Source organism: Zootermopsis nevadensis, unplaced genomic scaffold (genome assembly GCF_977971745.1).
Source record: "Zootermopsis nevadensis isolate Lab colony 2312 unplaced genomic scaffold, Znev_1.0 Znev_ptg000008l, whole genome shotgun sequence".
NCBI classification, from domain to species: Eukaryota; Metazoa; Arthropoda; class Insecta; order Blattodea; family Termopsidae; genus Zootermopsis; species Zootermopsis nevadensis.
The window spans coordinates 10,519,594-10,544,213 of NW_028259140.1; the positions used below are offsets into that span (position 1 = coordinate 10,519,594).

The 24,620-nt window shown below is 35.3% G+C and overlaps 1 protein-coding gene across 3 annotated transcripts; it reads right to left on the reverse strand.

Annotated features, from left to right (window-relative positions):
* Positions 1 to 23,151, reverse strand: LOC110832939 (uncharacterized). 3 transcript variants are annotated; one of them, XM_087345072.1, is made up of 13 exons: positions 22,998 to 23,150; positions 20,613 to 22,731; positions 20,258 to 20,515; positions 16,765 to 16,945; positions 15,620 to 15,903; positions 13,500 to 13,754; positions 13,174 to 13,315; positions 12,224 to 12,392; positions 11,105 to 11,282; positions 9,414 to 9,659; positions 8,757 to 8,880; positions 7,919 to 8,023; positions 1 to 7,306 (listed from the first exon to the last, which is right to left on the reverse strand). In XM_087345072.1, the coding sequence occupies exons 2-13, from the start codon at positions 22,515 to 22,517 to the stop codon at positions 7,275 to 7,277; spliced, it is 3,879 nt and encodes a 1,292-aa protein (XP_087201198.1). In that variant the 5' UTR covers positions 22,518 to 22,731; positions 22,998 to 23,150; the 3' UTR covers positions 1 to 7,274. The 3 variants fall into 3 exon arrangements, with proteins under 3 accessions (XP_087201198.1, XP_087201197.1, XP_021926116.2); XM_087345071.1 differs by having other exon boundaries at positions 22,902 to 23,150; XM_022070424.2 differs by lacking the exon at positions 20,258 to 20,515 and having other exon boundaries at positions 22,902 to 23,151.
* Positions 23,152 to 24,620: the final 1,469 nt, after the last annotated feature.

Consider the following 24,620-nt stretch of genomic DNA (forward strand, 5'->3'; position numbering starts at 1 on the left):
TCACTACATATGATTTTTATTTATTTTATACTTTGTTTAACAATGCTCTTTAGTAGCTCAGAATATATAGCATGGGACTACATATGATGGAATAATGAATTATGCCCAACACTACTGTCTACCACATTAGATTCACCTTCTTCACACACTCAAACAGAATTCTAATTTCTCTATAGTTACAAATTTATTTGAAGGTTTCACTCAAGGCTTCAACCTTACCTAAGAGTGATTTCATTCTGCTATTATAAGACTATCATAGCTTATAGCGTCTTTTCTGTAGAACTGTCGGCTGAAGAATGCACCAATCGCATGCAAGCAAAGCAAGGAAATGTAGAACAGGCAATGGTGCCAGATGTAGCATTGCGGAATGTTGGTTTTCAGTGAATGTGTATTGTTTTGTTACTACTGACTCTTGGCCATGTAATGCTTGGTGAATTATGAGTTTCTTAAAACTGGAAATAACAACACAAATTCTTCAGTACTCTGTATTCAAAAACGTGACAACACAATGTAAAAGCCTTATGAATATTTAATGTTAGAGTGAATTCCCATTGTAAGAAATCTCATGTAACAGAATTCTTTTATCCACAAAATGTTAAATCAAACATATGTGGGAATTTAACGCATCATTAACGTTCAACATTTCCTGCACACAGCAGCATACACAATCTTATAACATCATGTTAACCTAATAAAAAAGAGATTCAAACTTACAGTATCACTAAAGCTAGATTTCAAACAGGTACAATGCATGTGATTAACAAAGTCAATAACAAGGTTACAAAATCACTTTGTCCATCATTTTGCTGAAATGGATACAGCAACAGGGGTACGTAATCCACCGACAGTAAATATCTATTCATCAATGACAAGTATATTATGTCATGCAATTTAAATCCAAATGCTTATCAAACCACAGGTGGACACATTCATTATATGAAGCAGTGACAGAGACTTTGAATTTTGCATTTACTAATTTAAATTTTCACCATGATGACCCAAAATGTTTACTTTTTTATATATAAAAAAATGACTACAAACAAGTTAAACCTATTAATATTTTATCAAAAGCAAGTTATGTCACTGCACAGTTGGCAGTGTCAGCTCACTCAGCTGCTGGTTTAATTTTGACCTCAATCATGGATGTTATTCAGATCTTGGTCCTAATCACTGCCATCATGAAGGAAATTCAGGCTTACACTGGTGTTAGTTATTTAAAAACATCTGTGGCAATGCAGTTCATATAAAGTAAGCCAAAAGTCTGGCCCAAAAACTAAAACTGTTATAATGTGGTATTCATAAACGTTATACTGTAACCCTCAAGTTCAGTCAACAACATTTTATAAAATGTTACATTTTTTTAATTAGTTATTGCTCTTATTATGCACCCTACGCATAATAAATATGAACACAAACATCAGAAGCTGGATAATTCCAGATACAAATCACCACAGAACAAAATTAATGGTATGACTATTATGCCAAACACCATCTGCTAAACATCTAGATCTTCCAAATACACAAACATGATAATACTTATGAAACTCAGAAAAGTATAAGGAAATAACAAATTAAAACAAGGTTACCACATATGTTTCCTCAATATACACACAAATATTATTACTACAACACATTATATGTGGCCAGTTAAAAATTTTCACCAGGACTTCGAACTATCTTTCCTACAGAGCTGAGATGGAACTGACACACATTTTCACACATGCACATGTATGTGCACACACAAAGTGCAGTAGGACATTATTACCTTGAGACAACATCACATGACAAAAACTCTTGGGGTTTCGCTGCAGTTGCAACTTGTGTAATCAACATGTGACAAAATAAATTTTAAATTGAGTATACCCATAAAAATGTTCACAGCATCAAAGGTGAAATGTTATAAAATATCTTATTCTTTTTTCCTGCGCTTTATATAATTTAAGTTTGAGTAGAAAATTATCAGCCTGTAACAATTACAATTCACAAGAGTCTGTTTTACTTGCCCATCCATCATATATTTCAAGGTGCTTTCAGATGGAATTAAGACATAAAACTCAGTATGCATGTAAAGGGCCATGTAGCCGGACATTTTTGAAGGAAGTCGGTTTAAAAATTTGAATTTTTCAAAGAACAATGGGCTGGCTGCTCAGCCTGGTGGGGATTTCAGTTGGAGGTATTTTGGTTCGTTCCACCCCACGCCATAAACTGTTGGCATCACTAATGGTCAATTCCTGGTCAAGAGCAGTCCCATTTCAGTGTCGCTGTGTATTACTAAAGATTTCAATAAAGTTTTAGAAGTAACTTTTTCCAAAAAGGTGTCACGCTGAATGTATCCCAGTATCCCATGAAAAAATCTCATGATTCTGCTGACCGATAGCTAGCTGATAAGAAGATCAGTGAGGTGTTTGGGTGTATTACTGCCCAGAAGAATAAAAAAAAGTCCTACAAAACTGGTACTGGTTTGAACCGAAAACAATTTTCAGAACACTGATATATATTACTCGCATTTTAAGAAAGAAAGAAAGAAAAAGACTGAAATGTTTGCTTGCTTATCAGTAGTAAATAAATTTCTCAATTTCTAATTCATATATACACTGTTAAAGAATTAAAATATATAATAAAATTCAGGTCAATACACAAACTTTATTTTTTTAGATGTTAAAATTTAAAATTTAAAATTAAAGGATAACACCTGAAGATGATGCTTCGCATCGAAACATGTAGTGAATGAAGGCGCTCTATTGTAACATCGTTATAGCGATGAATGGCGCAAATTTTAAATTTTAACATCTAAAAAAAATAAAGTTTGTGTATTGACCTGAATTTTATTATATATTTTAATTATAAAACACAAACATGACGCATTTAAACCTTAAACTGTTAAAGAAATGACAGAATTTTATCTTCTAATCACAATTTGGGTTTGTTTATTCCATGCTGATTTCTCCTTCGATGCATATTAAACTAATTATTTTTGTATCTGAAAGCAGTTACAATTTCTAAGGTGTCATCCATCTCATCACATTCACAAAAATATTTTGAGGCTCCTATACATAACACAAACCTAAATATACATACAAAAACATACTGAGTTTCAGCATATTTTGTGAGAAAGTTTTGAATAATTCAAACTTCAGCAAACTACAACTATCACTGGCAACTTCAATGACGATTAATCAGGACAAAGTACAGAATCTTTAACAGAGATGGATAAAATATTTTATAAAATGGGGAAATATAAAAAAATAGTTTTATGGTTACTAAAAATTACCACCTGTTATGGAAAGTCCAGATGAAATATGAACATTTTTATAAAATCTTTTCTTTCTGTTGAATTACTTTCCATTAGGTAAGTGAAAATAAGATAATCTATCCCTCATCATTCATCTTATGTTAAGAAGACTGTAACAATGCATATGATTGCATCATAATACACAAATATTACTGAATGATAATTCATATAAGGCTAGCACTCATTTCTGGGTCTGATGACATACTTTAATACTATCATTCCACCCACAAAAACACTATCACAAATAAATAATATGTTCTACATTTAAAAAGAACTAGAAGTAATGACAATTATGTAGCCCATTTGTAAGAAGTTCTACTTAGAGCAGTAATTGCTAATTTCACAGACAATTAAAATTTGTGAAAATATGTCTGTTGAAAAACAGGCACTCATGTAGATTTCTAAACTAAAAATTTTGTTACAAAGAAATGCATTTTCCTATGTGGTGATAAAAATAAAAGTACATTCAATCATATGAGGAACTGTAGATGTGCTTTTATCATGAAATGATGAATACAATTTTGGTTAAAAGAAGTTCCAGCCCAAAGATATCTAACAGCTTATTAAAAATTTTGGGACCAGAAAAAATCAATTCTCAGAAAGAGATATAGCATATCCTAGTAAAAATAGTGTTTGTATATCATTTAAATAGCTTATTTATGTAAAAATTAGTTGCAGAAAATAAATGATATGAGGCTTAAGTAAACAACCTGTAGTGTCTTGGGATCTATATTATAAACCTTCTGGAGACTGCTTTAAGCTTACACTAGCACATCATTAAGTTTCTTTCTCCATCCAGTAAAAATACTATGATGACAACTAGACACAACATAGGTTTTCTTATTCTAATTAGCAGTTGTAAGACACGTAGCATAATGGTGTCATTTTACGTAAAAAGTGCAGTTAAAATGTGTTCAATTTTAGCTTCCATTTATATTTGGTACAACTAATTAGCATATGTCAGACACTTTAAATAAGTGTCGTGTTAGTTGAAAAATGAATTTATAATATACTTACTTTACAACAAAATGTAAAAAGATTATAAGGAATCATTAATTATATAATGGAAATCTCAGTCTTTATATCGCTGAAAGATAATATTTCTATGGCATCGAGGAAATCATTTGCCCTGTTAAGGCTATTCAATTTCTTCCCTACCACACCCATGTGTGCTTCTCCTCTTCAATAATGCAAAACTTAGTGTTAAGAAAAGGCTACTGATCTTATGGGCTGTTCCTTAGGAAGCAATCACCCATATTAAATCAGATTTATAGGTGGGGTAACAAGGAACACGGTGTTCTTGATTGGTCAATAGAGCTACTCCATACTATAAAAACATGACACATTATAATCAAAACCGTGTTACAAAGGGGCTACAGGGTCACATATGATAAATTTCAGAAGTGAGGAACCTGAACACATGTACAAAATACCAAACAAAGAAGGGGGGGGGGGGGGGGGATGAAAAAAAAAAAAGATGTCAAGAGTCTTAAAGTCCACATTTGGTGACATCAAAATACTGCTTAAGAACTTACTGGAATGCTTTAAAAACAAACATTTGAATTAATCAACAATTGACTAATATCCTGAATATAATTTTCCTTTTAATCTTCAACTGAATTAAACAATTTCATGGCAAACTAATTGTTTACACATAATAGCAAGGAACATTTTTATTTATTATGCATGTTCATTACTAGGCAATTTAAAATTGTAGTTCAGCTTAAGGCCATTAATTCAATCATTAGTATTGTTTCCTTTATGCATTAAAAATTATAATTAACGAAGTCTAGAACAGTGACATTCAATCTACTATTAACTTAAAAAAATTTGTTATACATATATGTTCAAAATCTGTATCATACTGTATTAGCCTTTTCAATATCAATCACAATATGTATGCTGTCTGCACCATCTTGGTTCAAATACATACTTAAGCATCATATACCATTTTGATGCCTATTCTAGTAACATTATTAAAGTCACGTGCTACCTATCACACACCTTTAGAACCGTCAAGAGCTCCTGTGCCTTTCTGTGTTTCTGCTTCTTTTGTCTCTTTGAAAGTAGCCATTGTGGACAGAATATCACCAGCAAAGGGTCATGCTATGAAGCTGACCATACAACTGTTATGTTGGATTTGAACATTGAAAAGCTTAAAATCACAAATAATATCAAAGGAAGAAGGATCTCTTATGGGTTGTAACGCCTTGTAGACTGCACAGTACTACAACCCAAAATATGGCTGTCTTCAGACTCATCGTTGTGAACACCTCAAATCCTAAATATCAAACGACAAAATACACGCAAGAAGTATAAAATGGTGCTTTCATCACATATGTGATGATGAATGGATCACAATTTGGAAAGACTTCACGAATTCACACTCTACCATAAATGAAAGTTGATCTCCCAGTGGAACTGCACATATTGCTTTAAATTGTAAAACTATCCAGTATTATATTTCATACATAACACACACTACAAAAGATCTTGGTCAATTAAACATTGGCAATTTGGATTATGCTGTGTTGTTTTTGCATGTAACATTTTCTCTTCCCAAGTATCATGATATAAAGGCAAATGGAAGACATCAAAGGGTCTGTGTATTATCAATCAAACAGTGACATTATATTATTGCTGAATGCTCAGATTATTATTATTATTATTGCCCTGATTTGGGTGTCAATTACAACCACCCAGCGAGGCATATAACCATAAGCAGAGTGAAGTTTTTGGTGTAGTATGTCTCCCAGATGGGTAAAGATCTCTGAAATGAAGTATATTAGAAGTAATAAAACATTTAAATAATATAACATTAGGAGGCAATAAGGAGGAAAGAAAAATATCTTACAGTGAATAAAAGCAATGGTATGAGATAAATGTATAGGAACCTGAAAATTAAAGTATACAAAACAATAATTCTGCCTGTTGTTTTATATGGGTGCAAAACATGGTCTCTCACTCTGAGGGAGGAACATGGATTGCAGGTGTTTGAGAATAGGGTGTTGAGGAGGATATTTGGGCCTTAGAGAGAAGACGATGGGGTCTGGGGAAAACTGCATAATTAAGGTTAAGAATTTTGTACCTCTCCCTCAATATTGTCAGGGTGATTAAGTCAAGAAGAATGAGATTGGTGGGACATGTAGCGCGCATGGATGTAACAATAGGTGTGCACCGGGTATTGGTTGGGAAGCCTGAGGGGAAGAGATCGCTGGGGAAACCTAGATGTAGATGGGAGGATAATGTTGGGTGGGACCTATGGTAGATAGGAGTAGAAGGAGACTGGATTTTGTCGGCCCAGGACAGGGTCCAGCGGAGGGCTTTGGTTAATTCAGTGATGAACCTTCGGCTTCGGTAAGCCATCTAGTTAGTTAGTTAGTTAGTTATGAGATAAATGTATGATGGAATATAGAAGCCAAATATGACTTTAGAGAAGAATAGGTAAGATACTATGAAAAGACTGAATTAGAAGATGCAATGAGAAGGAAGACTGAAAAATGAAGACAATTAAAAAAGAAAAGGTTATTTGCTTTAAAACAGTAATCTGTGTGGCACCAATGCTAGGTAACATGATGAAAGCTATCCACATGTTCTAAGAACTTGCAATATAAACAAATTATCTGTTTAAAGTATTCAGACCTACAGATGCAACCATTTCCTCAGTTCTATAATTACAAATCTTTTGGTATAAAAACTAAGTTACTTTTAATCACATAGATGAGTGGTCATTTACACTGTAAACACATTTACAAAATAACTAACACAAGTTGCTACTTCAATATTTATAAATATACACATTTCAAATATATTAAACAGACATGCTTTTTAATTGTCACTGCTCTAGCTTCTGTATATAAGGATTATAGTTTGCCATCTACAATCTCCAAAGTTGTGTGAATAAAAATAATGGCACTTATCTTATTGACTGTAATGGCATTCAGGATCAGTGTTAATGGCAGCATTGTTTCTATAAATAATATCAGAAGGGTGCCCAATCCTTCAGACGGTCCCCTGCAATGAACACACAACAATAATTACCACTGTTTTACAATTGTGCAGAGATCATATTGTATCAAATGAGATATAACGATTGTGGGTTTGGAAATAATTTAGAAATTGTCATCTGTAAAGCTCCATACCAAAACACAACAAAGAACCATCAATAGAACATAGAGGAGGTCAGATGCACCAAACAAATAAAAGTTTGTTTTACACAAAAATTACTCTAATACCATACCAACATAATTTATTTTTACAGACACACATGGCAAACAAAACAATGGAACAAATGTAACATGGCACTGAAATGAAATCAAACCATAACCTACAAGAAAGGGATAGGTATATAAATTTGTCAGAATTTAAAAGATTTTAGCAAAAACATTTTATGATGCAAAAAGTCCAGTAACTTACTTATAGTTTATAGTCCTGATAATGACAGAGTAAAACTGAAATACGTAGTCTGACAAAAAGGGGCATTTGTTACTAGTGTGAAAGACATAGTGGAAAGCGCGGTGTGCAGACTGATATGCTTCGGAAAGAAAAATATTAAAAGCATTCAAAGAATTGGAGAAAAATCATCCTGCCTGCAGCAGAAAACATTTATAACAAAGTAATGCTCACCAAAGGTTTTAACTTTTTTATTCAAGACCTTGTAGTTCCTCAGAAACAATCTTGTGTTATTCTCCATTTCCTCAGAGTGCTCCAAGCAGCGCTGGTAAAACATGCCTGCAAATGTAAATGAGACACAGGATTAATATTAAAATATATGTATCTCTAATGTTCGAATCCCACTCAAGCCATGGATGTTTGTCCACGTCTTTCTGTGTTGTGCTGTCCTGTGTACAGGTAGAGGCCTTGCAACGGGCCGATCCCTCGTCCAATGAGTCCTAGCGAATGTCTATAGATCAAGCCAACGAAAAGTTGGGACCCGCAGTGCTCAGGCACTTGAAGAATGGGTCGTTCCCAGTATCCAGTATCTCTAATAAGTAATTTCAAATACATTAAAATATTTCTGCACAGTAATAAACACAACATTTATGCATATATACTTACATTTGTTCAGTTTTATCATGTACCATATTCTGCTATGGTATGTTTGAATTTAATGCATTGTAAACTTTTTGACAATGAAATCATTATGAAATGAGGTCAACCATCATTAACAGTTTCTTGTAGCCCTGGTAATGCTACTGTAAAAAATCATTTAATTATGTGGAAGCCAAATTGGAAATGTCTATTCTGTGTTGATTTGATGTCGAATGACCCCTATGTGGCACATATCAGAGAAATAATTATAGCAATAGATTCCAACTATCACTACAAAGTCCTTGTTAGAAGATATGCTCCGTATTCTGCAGCTTTATAGTCAACTAGTGATTATTCATTGGTCAAATATCTGCATTTCCAAACTTGTTTACGAACACACAGAAAGACTAAATGTTGTAGCCAGTTTACCTACCTCTAACATCAGACTGACTATCCAGATGAGATTCAATAAAGGCAGAGAACATAGCTGTCTCAGTAAACCATTCCAAAAACAATCTGAAGCTCTGACATGTAACTGCTTTAATGAATGACTCTCTCTGAAATATAAGAAACACCCATATAAATAATAATTTGAGACAATAAACAAATTTCTGTACATGCACATGTAATGTAATTGAGTTATTTTCTGTCACATTTCTAATTAATAATTTATTAACACAAATCAGTAACTATAGCTAAGAAAGTGTGCAGAAGTTGGGATGACTTCTAGTGGTATTATGTTTAAACCAAGCTTCATAAAAAAAAATACTGATTTTATGACACCACAAGTCTACTTTTCCTTACAAAATAAGGAAGTGAAATGAAACACTTCATATATAGAAACTTTCCATTGGAACATGACCATTTCCCTCTGGATACATCATGAAACAAAGCTGCTTATTGAGCTATCAACAGACGGCAGAAATTCTGAAGCTATTAATACAGAAATAAAACATGGTAAACAGAAGTGAAGATATGGATTCTACATAGCAGACACTGAAGTGTCAACATAACATTATGTTTGTCTTTGTCTGTCCTTTTTACTTCCTCTGCAAATGTGACAAATTGCTGTGACTGATGTTTCACAAACCTCAAATACTTTCATACCATCCTGCTGGGTGACGATATGATTTCGATAATGCCCACAAACTTCAACAAACATTCGAACAAATGCTTCAGACACAAGTACATTCCGTGATGCATCCCATGGCTGGGTGGTGTTAGTAACAAGCTGGAGGGCTACTTTCAGACAACGACGGAGCCTGGAAGGTAAGATACTTGATTCATCTCCAACACTCCGTAAAACTTGTGACTCATCCAGGTCTACCATCATCATCTGCAATATACAAACATAACTATTAACATGTAAAATATGGAATGCTGAGCGACAACTATGAACAAATGAATGGCAGGAGTGAGCAAGTTACAGGAGACCAGAAGAATTGTATTATGATGAAGAAGAAAACATTTACATGCAGATAATTGAGACTGTAATCTGTGAAGCGTCAGATATTATCCAGAAAATGATCAATTGTAACAGTGTACAACAAATCCATCTTGTGTTCTAAAAACACAGAACCCACAGCATAAGCACCAATTATGTTACAATGTTCTTCCAATTTAAATGTCCCAAATTTTAATAAAATTAGAAATGTGTACTTGTTGGAGTACACTGACATTTCAAAGGTGTTCCTCATGCTGTATCAAGCATGTTATTGTTGCACTAATGCAATACAATGGTAATGTAATTCTTGTACTATGTCATCTGAGGTCCTTATTATGCCTCAGGATATTCTTGTACTAATACAATTAATGATCACCTTTGCACTGTTTAAACAATCCATGCGCTATTATTGTTGTACAATGTGTGTTCCAATGACAACCTCATTTCCCATCGTTGCACATGTTCCTACACTGAGAACCGTACGTTCCCAGTGTTGCGTAATTATGACCCCAGGTTGTCTATCCCACAGGAACAAGTCAGGAAAGTATATTACACATCAGAATTCCCTCATGTATTCTTTGCACAGCACAATTAGGGGTACTAAATCTGAACTCCCCCCAACACACATTTTTGCAACCCCATATTTTCTAACCACAGCAAATTAATTCATCATTTTTCTCACCTATCTAATTTAACCTATCATACTTAAATCAATTTAATCCAACCTTACATACATTGACTTACTCCACACATCACAACCTTATCGAACCTACGGTAACGTAACATAAGGTGACCTGACCTAACCCAAACAAACAAAACCTAACCTAAACCAACCTGTCCAAATCTAATCCAACAAAGGTAAACAATCTTAACACAAACCAACATTTCAGATGATTCTCTACTTACATCAACACAAACCATTTTGGAACCATAACAAGAATTCAAGAAATGCATAACAATACTCGCCAAAACAATGGCTACCTGAGTGACCACTGTAAAGAAACAAATTCAAACTCTGATAATACCCACTTTGGCCACCAGTGTGCAGAACCCCACTGGGCTACTGTTGGTCCACCTCATGTTATAAAACTCGGGAATTAAATTATTATGATACTGAAGATAGAAAACATTTTAAGTGGTGCCACCTCAACATTTCACTGCATACTGCAGCAGTCACTTCACAATATCAGATTTCTGATACCATAAACATTCATCCAAGTCAAGTTCTTCATGCATCTGCTTAGGAAATCTCTTTCTGACACTGAATACTGCCACCTAGCTAACTCAAATGATTTTTTTAAAAAAAAATCTTCTAAGGGACATATAAGGCAACATACCTCATCAATTGGTTCTGTTACAGTGCTTGAATCTCTGCCTCTGAGAATACCAACAATATATGGTGTTGGTGACAAGCAAATATCCAATAGAGAAGTTGGTAGTACTGGAATCAGTGTGTGCTGCCAAGAGAATGGATAAAGTATTGACTGAACAGCCTCCACACAGGATGACAGCCGACTGTAAATATAAAAGCAAACCGGAAATCAGAAATTGAGAAGAGAACTACACTTAAAATAAGCAACAGTTTAAAGACCTACACTACAACATAAGTGTGACAACAGATACTTCATTCAGCAGCAACCATGATTCTGAACAAATACTGGAGATACATTACAAAATTCATGTTGCCTATTCAACTACATTCTACTCTGTGTTAAAACACCAATTGCTCACTGCCCACCAACAATATTAACATGAAAATGGAGATGGTGGCAAATTGCAATTGTTTATTTTTTATGTTTTTGTGTATTTTTGCTTAGTGATGTTTCAAAGGGAAATACAGTGTACAAAATACAAACCAACGTTTAGTTTTTCATCATAAATAAAAGGTTAAATTTTCCAAATACTAGAATTTTATCTAAAACATTTTATGAACTGATTAAAAAAAGAGTAAACACACAGTTTTAATAATGTATTTTGAATGTTAAGTGACAAGGTTCACTTTCTTGTTACACAGACCTCCTAATTAATTTTTATGAACATTAACAAGTCTATTTTTTAAATGACAAGTTTGGCATATGCGACTACATACCCAAAATGTCCCGTACCATCAAAAATCAAGGTTGCTTAATACATTATGTTCATATCACCAATTTCATGTTTCCTGAAAATACACTTAGCCAAAGAACAGATAATCTTCTCTCTTTAAGAGTTTGCCCAATAAAAAGGTAGCTTGATTTTATTAAGCTATCAATAGTATGCAATGAACACAAATTTTAATATTGTCAAAATGTAAATTTCTTCATTATCCTCTTGTTTCCTCTATCTGGACATAATATTCCCAACAGCACTCTGCTATCGAAAACCTGAATCTCTATTCATCCCTTACAATGAGAGAACAAGTTTTACAGATCATTCACATATCCCTAACAAATATAATTTGTATTATATTCAGTTACCTGAGTGAATTGCTGATGAGAATAACCCTCCTCTCTAACAAAAGTGACCCAAAAAGTTGCAACAATACAGGTACAGGCACAGCGGAGAATAATTGTGCGAGGTCACGTTCCTCAAGTCTTGAGTCCATAGGCCTTCGCACTACAGTTGTAACCACATTACACACAGGTCCTGCAAAAAGCAACACATGTAGTATCACATCTAGGATTAGTTTTTGCCATATTTATAAAGTAACTGGCTACTTCAATGTTTGCCACTGGCACTATATCATACAAATGACCAAATCATTCTGTTCCCCGAGTTCTACCATATCCTGGTTATTTTGAATGAACCTCAACTCAAATACAGTAGATTCCAGTTAATTGGAATTGCCCATGATCAGGGCAGCCATTCATTTGGGACAAATCTTAAAGAACAAACATTTACGTGGATGTTCGTATAAATGGGGTAACTGCTTAACTGGGCCAAAGTGTTCTAGTCCCAATGTGTTCAAATAAACGGGATCCACTGTACATGCGAACCTAACTGGTCTTGTCCACATTTCAGACTGATGTAACAAACCTGGTAACAAGTAGTGTCTATGCAAAACAATACTTTCTTCTGCCTTTCACATACCACATATTGACAATTAAATTAAGATTTCACACATTATGCCATGTTGAAATTGTTGAATTCAGGGCATTAGGAAATAAAGTGTGACAAAATGGGTCAATATATTTGGGAAACTATCAAAACTCATATCCAATAAATACTCCTAATATTAAAGGTACCTGCACCCCTTTCAAAATCTGTGGGTGCTAGGCAATATGCAGCTTCAAATTTGGATTCAGTTCATCGAAATCCATAACACGTACCATATTTTGGGAGGAAAAAATCAAAACGCTAAATTTTGTTGTTCAGTGTAATCAGCACACCAGACAAAATGAGCCCAAGTACTATGGTCTGTCTTCACCTGCAATATTGTATGTTGTATTAGCTGTATCAAGTTTGAGGCCTTGTCCTGGAGCAGGAAACTGACAAGAGTACAGCTCCTTGATGAAAGCAGTTTGAAGCCATTCTGGCTGACCATGTCGAGACTCCAGTTCTGCAAGGATCTGCACAAATAAACATCATTTTGCTTTCACTCCAACATTTTAACAAACAAAATATCATCAGATTACAAAGAAGATTAAAACTGATGATAAACTGAGAGGCTAGTGGAATTACTTGTATCTGGGAGGTACCTGGTTCAAATTAAGGTCTGTTTACTAAATATTCAGAGAGTGCCTGTTTAAATACCTTGTAGTAGAAGCCACTGGCTCTGAATGGACTGATAATGCAGTATGCTAGAGGCAAGCACAGGCTTGAACCTTCAGGCTGAACACGTCTGCAGTAGCCAAACCTCCGTACTCCCGTCTCACTAGTGATCACAAGCGAATAGCTCTGTTCATCATTACTTCCAGGGCCTGGCAGAGATGGAGCAGCTGGCAGTGGAGGTGGCCAGTCTCTTGCATCAGGAAAGCACAAATGCTCAATGTGAGGAGGAACATCAGCCTGGTAAACACAAACATATTAAGACTGCGTACTCTGTAAGAATACACAAAAGACACAACGATGTTCTTTGTGTGATGAGAAATATCAACTAGTTCATATGCTCACTGATGACAGCATGGATATGGCCAATGACAGATGGGAGCATGATCAGTTGATCATTGAAGTAGATGGGAGGAAAGGGTGTATAGTTGATATGGTCGCTGACAGATTAGTTAAGGTGAATAATACAGCCAGACAGACGGCAGCAGAAACTTTTAACTGAAACATGACAGACAGAACGAGCCTCACTGTGGGTCAAAAACAAAGGTTGGCCAATCCAAAGAGGGAAGCCCCAAGGGTAGCCCTGCTCTTGGCCATCAAACTACCTCTGTCATCTACTCTCTAGACTTGGCAACCTATTGGCAATTCCAAAAAGGACAGTGAAGAGCAAACTTGGGAGACAAAGTAAAGGTGAGGAAGTCCTAATTCTACCCCTAGGCAATATCTTCATGGGTTTACCTAGCTCCTGAGGGTGGCATATCCATGGTGCTTGAACCTCGAATGCGGTAAGACCATAAGTACAGAGCATAGGACAGTCCCACGAATTTTGAAGAAACTGGGGAGGTAGCCCAAAAAGGACAATCCTGAGAGGCTAAACCTCATTGAGGCAAACCCTAGGGGTGAAAGGCTTGACAGGGGAAGAACTTTAATAGTCAAAGAGTGGCTCAGGACCTGAGGGAGACCCAGTTCCTGGAGATAGAATGAAGGGGCTGCTGAAAGACACAACAGACAAATATCACCATAAAATAAACATAATTTAATCAATCAGCATAATCATCACAATCAAATCACCAACAATCATCATAATGTAATAATCATCCTCCACCTCATAAAATCATAATTATCATAAAATTATAATTATTCATTACTTAATAATCATCATCCAATGGATGTGATATCAAGTACGGCGAACAGCAAATGACAGATAAAACACTATTACTTGAAATGATCAGTGATATGTGGCAGCACAATCTCTTTGGCTGAAAGACATGACAGGCAGAGACATACATAACAGGCCCCATAGGATGTACTTTGCTTACACTAAAGCATACAAATGCCTAAAAACTGTATAGCCTCCATGAGATGTAAAATGATTCAAACAAGATACCATCAAACAAATAATAGTCATAAAGGTTCATTTTGATCACCATAACAACCTGCCAGACGGCAGGTTAACGTAAAAATGTATTTGTACCCAATTTCAATCTTTGTTAGATTACAGGCTACCCTGATTGAGTTTTCTGTGGTCTTCCTCAGTCTCTCCAGGTGAACACTAGGACAGTAACTTCAGATTGGCTAAGATTATCTTCCTACAAATCCTTATACATTAAGTATTCTGATCTCACTCAACGCTATAAAACAACTGTAGTTTTAGTTTCAGAATCACTAAAAAGTTCACAAGAAAGGTTGATCGTGAATATTCTTCTCAACATTTTCTTTTCAAATATTTACAATTTCAGTTTCCTATTAAAGTGATGTCCCCTGTTTAAAACAGAAAGGTGATAAAACAACAAAATAATTGTTTTGCACATATGCATGTGCATGCATCCAAACACATCTTCAGTGGGGCAACAGAAATTCTGGGTTTCATTTTTATTTCCCTGAGTTTACCTATGACTTTCAGGATCATACCTTAAATACATAACTAAGACTTTTGAATTCACTGTACATTACTATCATTTAGTTAATTTAAATGTCTGCAGTACAAACATCACTGTGTAAGCTGAAAATGAAACAGTAATTCAGCTAGTGCTAGTGCCATAAAATCAGTCTTTAGTTTCTGAAGCAGCTGTGAAACACCTCTACAAGTATACAGAATCACTCACATCAAGTGGGTACTTGGTTTTGATGTAAGGAACTTTTGTCTTCTTATCTAAGGAGTCAAGATTCAGACCCACAAGTAGAATGCACTGGAACAGATGAGGGAATGTACTGGGAGTGGTAGCAGTACTACGTACACGCTGATACACTCTGCTTGACACGCGACGCACATACACTTTGCGCTCTTCCGCCTGTCGTGTTAATTGTTCCTGCTGCTCAGCAGAATTGGTGGAACTACTGTCCTCACCATTCACTGTTGGGTCCAAACATCTGGCAGCAGTCAATCCACCTGCAACAGTCACAATGTTTGAACCAGTCTGCATTTGTAAACACATACAAAACATATTTCATAGAACATTCATAAGAATGAGATCTGATCATGTCAATGAAAAAGTGTATTGTCATTTCCTTGGTTGTGATGCTAATCTCAAGATGAAGGTGATTATGTTATTCTGAAACATTGGTAACCAGCTACAAGACTATGTGGTGCCACACAAACTGGAAGACTACAATCCACATATGAAAGTTACGCCTCGGTCATTTGGAATTCTATTACGATTACTGATGCCAACAGACTGGAACATATCCAGCAGAAGTTTGTTATAATCGTTTCCTCCCCCATGTGCATTAGAGCTATGCTAATGATTTAGAGTATTTAAAACTCCAGACCATGCATATTGCAGTGATGCACTGTTCCTTACACAGGTTTACTGTGGTTTTAAGTACTGTCCTTCCCTTCTGGAAGCTGTCATTCTCCGCATCCCTGCTCGGAATCTGAGAGATTTTTCTATGTTCAGTTTTAGCCCTTCGATTAAAAACAGTCCTTCTGCTAGATGCGCATCAGCTGCTAATGTTGTGTGCAGGGACTTGGACATATTCGAGACAAAAATTGTTACACTTCTTCACATTCTATAATAGTCCAATTTCCTTAATTTATTTAAATTATTATTACAAATATGCTAATATATTTAGTTACAATTTTCTTGTGTATTAGTGTCCTCCGTACTAATGTATTTTTATATTCTGTTTGTTTTACCTTTCTATACTTATTATTGTGTTCGTGTGCTCATCTCTTGTGCTGTATCTGTAATTGGCCTTCTGGCTGTTGATAAAGCACACTAATAATAAAAAACTGAATTGAATTATTTACCTTTACTAGCATCAGATAAATGTTCTTCTGATTCAACTTCTAGTCTTTGGAATATTGAAGCAGATCCTCCTTCATCAGGAACTGAAGCCATGGAGTCCAAATCACAGTCAGCCAGATCCAATGGACTTGCTGGTAGGCCTTGTAATGGAGAACCGAATGCCTGATTCATAAGTAGTTGAACCTGCAACCAACAATATTGGAACATTTTATGTACAATTTACATAACCCCCTTACATACCCGGGTCTGATCTATTGTCCTATGTTAACTAACCTAACCTGACCCCACATAACCTAGCTTGAAATAAAATAACCATATTCTCAGACTTTCTCAATGACAATTTTTTTATTACTTCAAATATTAAAAACTTCAAATTCCTTAAAAATCAGAATTTTGTACAATTTTAAAGTATTGAAAACACCTACAATGTCAAACTGTTAATTTTTTTTAATTCCAAAATTAACAGATTCAATTTTATCATAACATATATCAACAATCTAAAGTTTCCTCATCTTCCACTTTGTTATCAAAGACTGTAATATACTGAAAAGGTAGTCTCCAATGGCACAGCATCCATGCCAAATTTAATCTTAATCAATCTAGCGGTTTTCAAGTTGAATCAAGCAGACAGCCACAACCAGCCCATTAATGCATTCTCCCAATGCAATTCATGCAAGAACACACAATAACCAAGCACATTTTAATTAATTCTGCTATACACAGTGTCAACACAAGGAATAAGAATCTGCTTCACAAACCAATTTCCAACATCGTAAGTTTTCAGAAGAGTGCATATTATGCTCGCATAAAATTTTTAAGTTTACTATCTAGTCTCTCAAGCCCAAATAAAAAGGCACAATTTAAATTAGCATTAAAAAGATACTTTAATTACACACTACTTTTATTCTTCTGATAAATTCCAATGTTCATAAAGGCTTTCTTGTCTTCGTATAATATCTATGGATTGTTTAACCTTGTTATCGATCTCCAACTCACGGCAACTTTGATGGCTGTTTGTCACTCATTATCAACAGTGGCATGAAGTTAATGGTGGTCATTTTAAACACCTACACTAAATTTACTAATTCACCAAGTGCCAGTGCTGATGTATATAGTGTATATAGAGAAACAAGCCAACAACAGTGAGAAATGGAGAAGAAATATGGGGATTGGAAGGCAATGTCAAGACACTGTGAGATACATTTTTATATATACAAATAAGCCCAGCTACCCTCATTGAGAAATTTCATGTTTTCCTCACTTCCTCCGGGAATATGTTTACATAAAACATCACACAAAGTAGTCAACTGTTAAAAAAGTTACTTCAACCCTGAAGATGGTTGCAATATGTTCCTCTGAAACACTGGTAACATCTATAATACTACACTGTGCAACATCTCAGAAACCCACCATCTGGTAACATTATATGGATGGAGGACAAGGCAAACACACAGGCAAGATGATACAATAATCTTTTTACATAAAATAATGAAAAGCAAATGTTGGTACTCTTGCTTCATGATCAAGAAATCCTGGATTAATTTGTTTTTCTACACCATCTACCCATACCTTTTCCTAACTTATTTCACTCTCTGCGAGTAAATTCTGGGATAGTATCTCAAAATAATTCACAAGATTCCTTCAATGTCCTTCCCAATATATCACCCTGTGCTTTGTCGTTGCATAACCCATGAAGTTGATGAGGAAGATGAAGTCAAATAAGAATAAAGATACATAAAGTAAGAAACAAAACAAAGTACTTTATTTAAGTATTTTCTTCCTACTCTTCAGATGAATTGTTGGTAACAGGGATCAAACCTTTAACCAATTCCAGACTGTAGCCACGCAACAGTCTTTTAAATAGTCTGATAAATAGTTTTGACAAGCTGGTATGTCTGGAAGTGATATGTTTATCACATGCACTTCCTCTTGCTAACACGCACAAGAGGAATGCCAAAGTAATACTGTCATATATTCAATGGCAAGGATTCTTTTTGGTTTGTAATTTCATGCACAGCTATACACAAACAAAAACATGCAGTGTATAATTTTACACTATGCAATTTTTGCTTAAAATTCTACAAACAGGGCACTATTTATCCAAAGTATAAGAGTGGACTAGTGGTTAGCATGCTCGCCACTGGACCCAAGGTTCGCAGTTTCAAACCTGGCCGACGTCGATGGATTTTTAAGGGTGATAAAAATCCATAGCACAACTTCCTTCAGAGAAGGAGTAAAGCTGGCAGTCCCATGTTGTAGATTTACGGCATGTAAAAGAACCTTACAAGCATGAACGAGATATTTTGCAAGCAAAATTCAGTGGCCATTTCTCACCCTAGTCTCCTGATTCATGCTAGATGGCTCTGTCAGTCAAATCAGGATTGAGTAAAAATTGAGCAGAGTCAGTGGGCTGTCACTCACTACTCACAAATGCATACAATTTTTGTTTTGTAGGTTTTAGTCTACATTTTTACATAGGACATAGAAAGGCAGATTCTGAACTAAATGATAGCAAGTATTCCCCCAAATTTAATTTACTCTCATTTTCTTCATGAATGCTATTTTATCTGTTATCTCAAACATTTTAAAAGTCCCATTTTCTAAACACTTATTAGCTTTCTTTATATTATGGTTTTGCCCTGAATTCTGGTGATGAGACAAACATATAAAGTTTTCTCTGAGCTTACTTCTATACCATCCTAGTTACTAATATTTAAAAGAGCCTGTGTTTTATCTTATGGTATTTATGTTTCTACTCAATACATTATTATCAACAGCATAGAATAATATTGCTTTCTTTCTTGAACAGTTGACAGTCATTCAGCCTGTCAATGAATTCAATTATCCCACCTGAAGATTCAACATGAACATGTTCTGAGCCAATTCATTCCAGTTCCCTCTTCACAATCAATTCATTTCTAATAAATTTTAATATTAGCTTTCCACCTCTAATTTGCCCTTCTTAGATGTCTGATCCCCTAGTTTCTAAACAAAAACTTGAATCTCCTGCCATACAACATTAACAAAAAAAATATTTACTGGAATCTATGTACATGCATGAATATAGTGAGTATTTAAACATTATACCCCTAAATTTTGAACCACAACTCTTGTCAGACAAGATGTTTAACTATGGCACCAAGTTATATTCAATTATAAGGACTAAAAATAGTTTAAATAATTTTTCACATACTTTCAATGATTTAAAAAATACTTGCACCAAACTTTAATTATGTACTAAGAAAGAGAAAGAAATTACACAAATTTGCATGAAGCATGCAATGCATTATATTCCAACAACACAGTGCATTAAGTACAAAACATGCAACAACAGACCCTCTCAAGTTCACTACAGCCACAATAATCAACATCCAAAACGTAAAGCATTCTTGATCCAACGCCTGGCATATCTTGTTTACAGAAATCCATCATTCCACAAAAGCCATTTTACAGGACAAACAGGTGAAGACAATATATCTTCTGGAACAAACTCACCTTTGCCCTATCCACTTTATTTGGTACATCTATGAAACCACTCGTATGACCACCCTTCATCAATGCAGCCAATCTTAAGAGTGGAAGTTTCTTCAGATCATTGCTGCCAGATTCAGTGTCTAAATTCTGATGTGAATTACTGGCTTGTCTTTCTGCAATTGTTGTAACTATGGGTTCAGTCTTTATAGATTCATTATTTCTAGCCTTGAGACTCTTCTCAACAACTCCTGCTGTTCCATTGGAATGTAATGGTGTGCACTGGGATTAGGTACAAAAAATGGATGCAATGTAAAACAGTGATGCCACACCCTACACTGCAAAATTCACAGTACCAACAAAATTATTTCTCACTTACCAAATAATGAAGTGTGCCTGTTTTGGATATGATGATTTCTGGATGAAAAGGTGACAAATGATTCTGAAATTCAACGGATTCTCCAGTTTTAGACAAATCACCAACACTTTCTCCATTTGTCATAATAATCTTTGAGGTCTTCCAATCTTGCAGATTATGTCTGTGATTTTGAACCCTATTAAAGTAATCAAAAGGTTCCGCATATATATGTTCTTCACTGCGTGACCTACAATGCAGCAATGTGCCATATGGTTTAGATAGACTTTTTGATGGTGAACAGATTTTAGGAGACTCTACAAAAAATTCTGACTGCTTCTCAGGTACTTTCTCATACAAGTGAATTTGGGAATACAGTGGATTATTTGAATCAGCAGAAACACAACTGAAGTTCAGGCAGCCACCAAATCTTACAATATCACCACCAGCGCAAGTGTCACGGGAGATGGGTAGTTCACTCTCCAATGGCAAACTTGGGAGAGGACGTAATCTTCCTACTGACCTTCCAGTGTTTAAATCTGGTTCACTGTACGTTACAGTAGCTTTATTCTCAATGTTTTTCCTAACCACAGGACTTTTTGGCCTCAAGACAACTCTCCCAGTGCCTTGCCCATGTCTTAATAACACACTTTCTAACTTCTTCAGCATAATCTGTGATTCTGTCTTTGATCGTACTGGTTTTACAATTTTCTCAACATTTTCTTTCTCTGATGCATTTTTTGTTATGTTTATATGTTGAGACAAGTTTGACACTTCCTCAATGGCACTAGTGGTAGTGGCACTTGGCATGAAGGTATTTTCACCTGCACTATCTGGAGATGATGTATTATGAGCAAATGTTCTCGGTGGTTTCTTTGGTGGAGGGCCTGAAGGTAAAGGTGCCTTTAATGCAGCCTTCAAAGTATCTGTAAGGGTAATGCCACTAGAAGTTGCTTCATTCTGCAACATTTCTTGTGATTCTTGTCCATTTTCACTCTTAATGTCATTAGTAACTTTACAATTATTCTCTTCATTTCTATTAGGAAGAGCTGTTAACTTGACTTCTTTACTTTCGGCAGAATTAAATTGTTTGTTTCCAGGTGGAAGTTTTTCCTTGTGATGTTCATACTTATGAAGAAAGGATGCCGCACCAGGTTTAGGCAATTTTTTGTTCTGCTGAGGCACTGCTTCAGATTTTTTAAGACCAGTCCTATTGCTTAAGATTGTTTTATCACTAAAGTCTGTACATGTACTTGGATTATTTACATGAGGATTACGTGCTACATAAATGGAAGACACAATGTTCCCTGAGTTCATTACAGTCCTTACTTTTTCAGCTGCATCAACACATTCAAGAGCTAACTGTTTCTGAAACTGTGATCCTAAGGACTTTTTGGCAACATCTGCAGAATCAGATGAGGCAAGAGGTGGTGTATTAAATTTTTTTACAACTGACATCACATTCTGCCCATCCTCAAATAGTTTAACCCTGTTATCCACAACTGATCGAGTTTTATCATGGATACCACTCGTCTGTCTTGTCACATTTCGTCCCCTTACAATTTTGTCACAGCGGAATGCGGGGCTACGGCGAATATGACCTCTTCCACATGAATTACTCAGCTGCCTCTCAGCCTTGACTGGAACACTTAGTGGAGTTCTTATGGACGGTGATGGGTTTGGAGATTTCTTTGGAGTGTCAATGGGACTTGAGGCTTCTATGTTCAAAATCTTTTTTCTTGGAAAAATATTACTTTTAACTCCATTACTGGACTGTGCTCTAATTCCCACTATATTTTTGTTCACTGGAGTTTTGGTAAAACGTGAGTTGTTGGTGATTGATGCTGTGAAGTCATTATTAGTAACTTCAAACTTCTTCTTTATATTCTCAACTCTGCTTCCAGATTCAGGTGGAGGCATATATGACATTATCACTTCCTTAGAGTATGAAAAATATCCAACATAGCATATCTTGTATATACTTGTTACTTTTATAAGAACTTTACAATGGACACAATATTAATCTCTGGGCCCACTTCATTTCTGGAGATAGTTTTGTAAATCCACCACTCAGTTCGACTTTGGCACACTTGTACATGATAAACGATTCATCGGACGAGTTGAAAATTATATCTCCAATCTCCTGTGGGGAGAAAATAGAATGCTAGGACGATACTATGAACTAAGAAACACAAACTACTGTCAGAAAAGATAGAAATTATTTGCCTAGACTTCCACTCTGTTCGTTAGCCACGTCAAGAAATAGCGGTTCACATGCGAAAGCCACAGCCTTTACCACCTTCATTTACTTACCTACTTCTTGTTGTAATAAATTTTAGCACGATTTCTAACAGCCATGAGTGATAGGAAAGGTTTATCCAGATAAAATATCTTTCCACACTAACTTACATGATTATGACATATGACAAAATGGCAAATAACACAAATTTTACACCAGCCCAACGCAACAGAATAACAAGGCAATTATTAATCACTTTTCGTTCCATGAGCCCTCACTCTTTGGTACGTTTGAGTTTTTATGCTACAATCAGTGTAACCAACGACAAATGTAATTCCCTATCGACATTACATTATCATTAAATAAGTTATCGTCATGTATTGAGGGATTCTCAGGATGTTTATACATCAATTAATAGTAGTTCACATTAAATTAATTCATATTTTAAACACCCTTATGCATTTAATAAACTTCCATGTCAGTTTTGTGTTTTTAAAAACTATTATAAGTCAGGAAGAAATTTTGTTGGACAGTCAACATCGGTGAGATTTAAAGTTCTAACTACGACAAATATGAAGAGAGAAATATGAGAAAAATCACAAGAAAAATAATTCGATAGGATTTCGGATTGTGGGTTGAGCCTCTGAAACGTTGGTAAATTTTATCAGACTGAACGGCGCTATATACCAGAAAACTACCATCTTAGAAATAGCTGACATTATAATGACTGTGCCAATGTTAATATTGGTATTAGGGAAATAACATTCCGACAATTGCTTAATTGTGGTAGGTGTTAACCAATGTGTTAGAGGGAATTACTTCCTCCATCACCAGCGTTAAGGCCTGTGTTTAAAAAAAACAGTGCTCTGTAGCACATTTCTGTTATTGAATAAACTGGTTGGTATGTGATCCACCATCTAACTCAACTCTCTGCCGTCATCATGCTCTTGCCTCAGCATGTAGGACCGCGTTTTTTAATGGTCTGGTATTACATTCGCGCTGCATAAAATTCACACACATTTCGAAAATCTTGCATATCTCTTTATCCACTATTTATCTCTGCATGAAACGTTGTTAGCATGCTTACAAGGCTCTGATTATGTTTTGACACTTACCCCCAAGTGGTACATCAATTTTGAACCTTAATGCCTGATTTGTAACGGTAATTGAAAAAGTTCAAACAAGGCATGAACAAAGTAAGAATGTCAATACATTGAAAATGACCATCCTCACTAACATTTAGTGCAAATTAATTTTTTTCCAGAACCAGTGGTATCTTCATATTGTCATGCCTCATACATGACAGTACTAATAATTTGGTATAATATAGGGAAATAATATTGTTATAAAAGTTGTATGTTTATGTATTATTCCCTTTTCATTTTATGTTGTTTCAAATGGCTGTAATTATGAGCTCTTTTTGTTTTTATGCTGTGTGTACAACATATATTCACAAGCTTGTATTTGGATATACTATCTGCAACAATGTAAACAGGGAGAAAAGATGATGTAAATACAAATAAAATCAAAGCGTAAATTAATATTAACACACACACAGATATATATAAAGTAAAAGTGATAAAAGCCGTCCCACTGTATGCCATGTAGGCGCTTGGGTGGAGAGATTCCTGACCTCAGTACTAGATGGGGGTGAGCAGTCAGCATCACGCTTCAGCCGTACTTTACCCCTGGAAAAGGACTCTGGTACCCATTGGATAGGAGGCTGGGTGGACCCCAGAACTAGTCTGAATGCAGATATATACATTAATTTATTTTACTGATAGGCTCTGGTG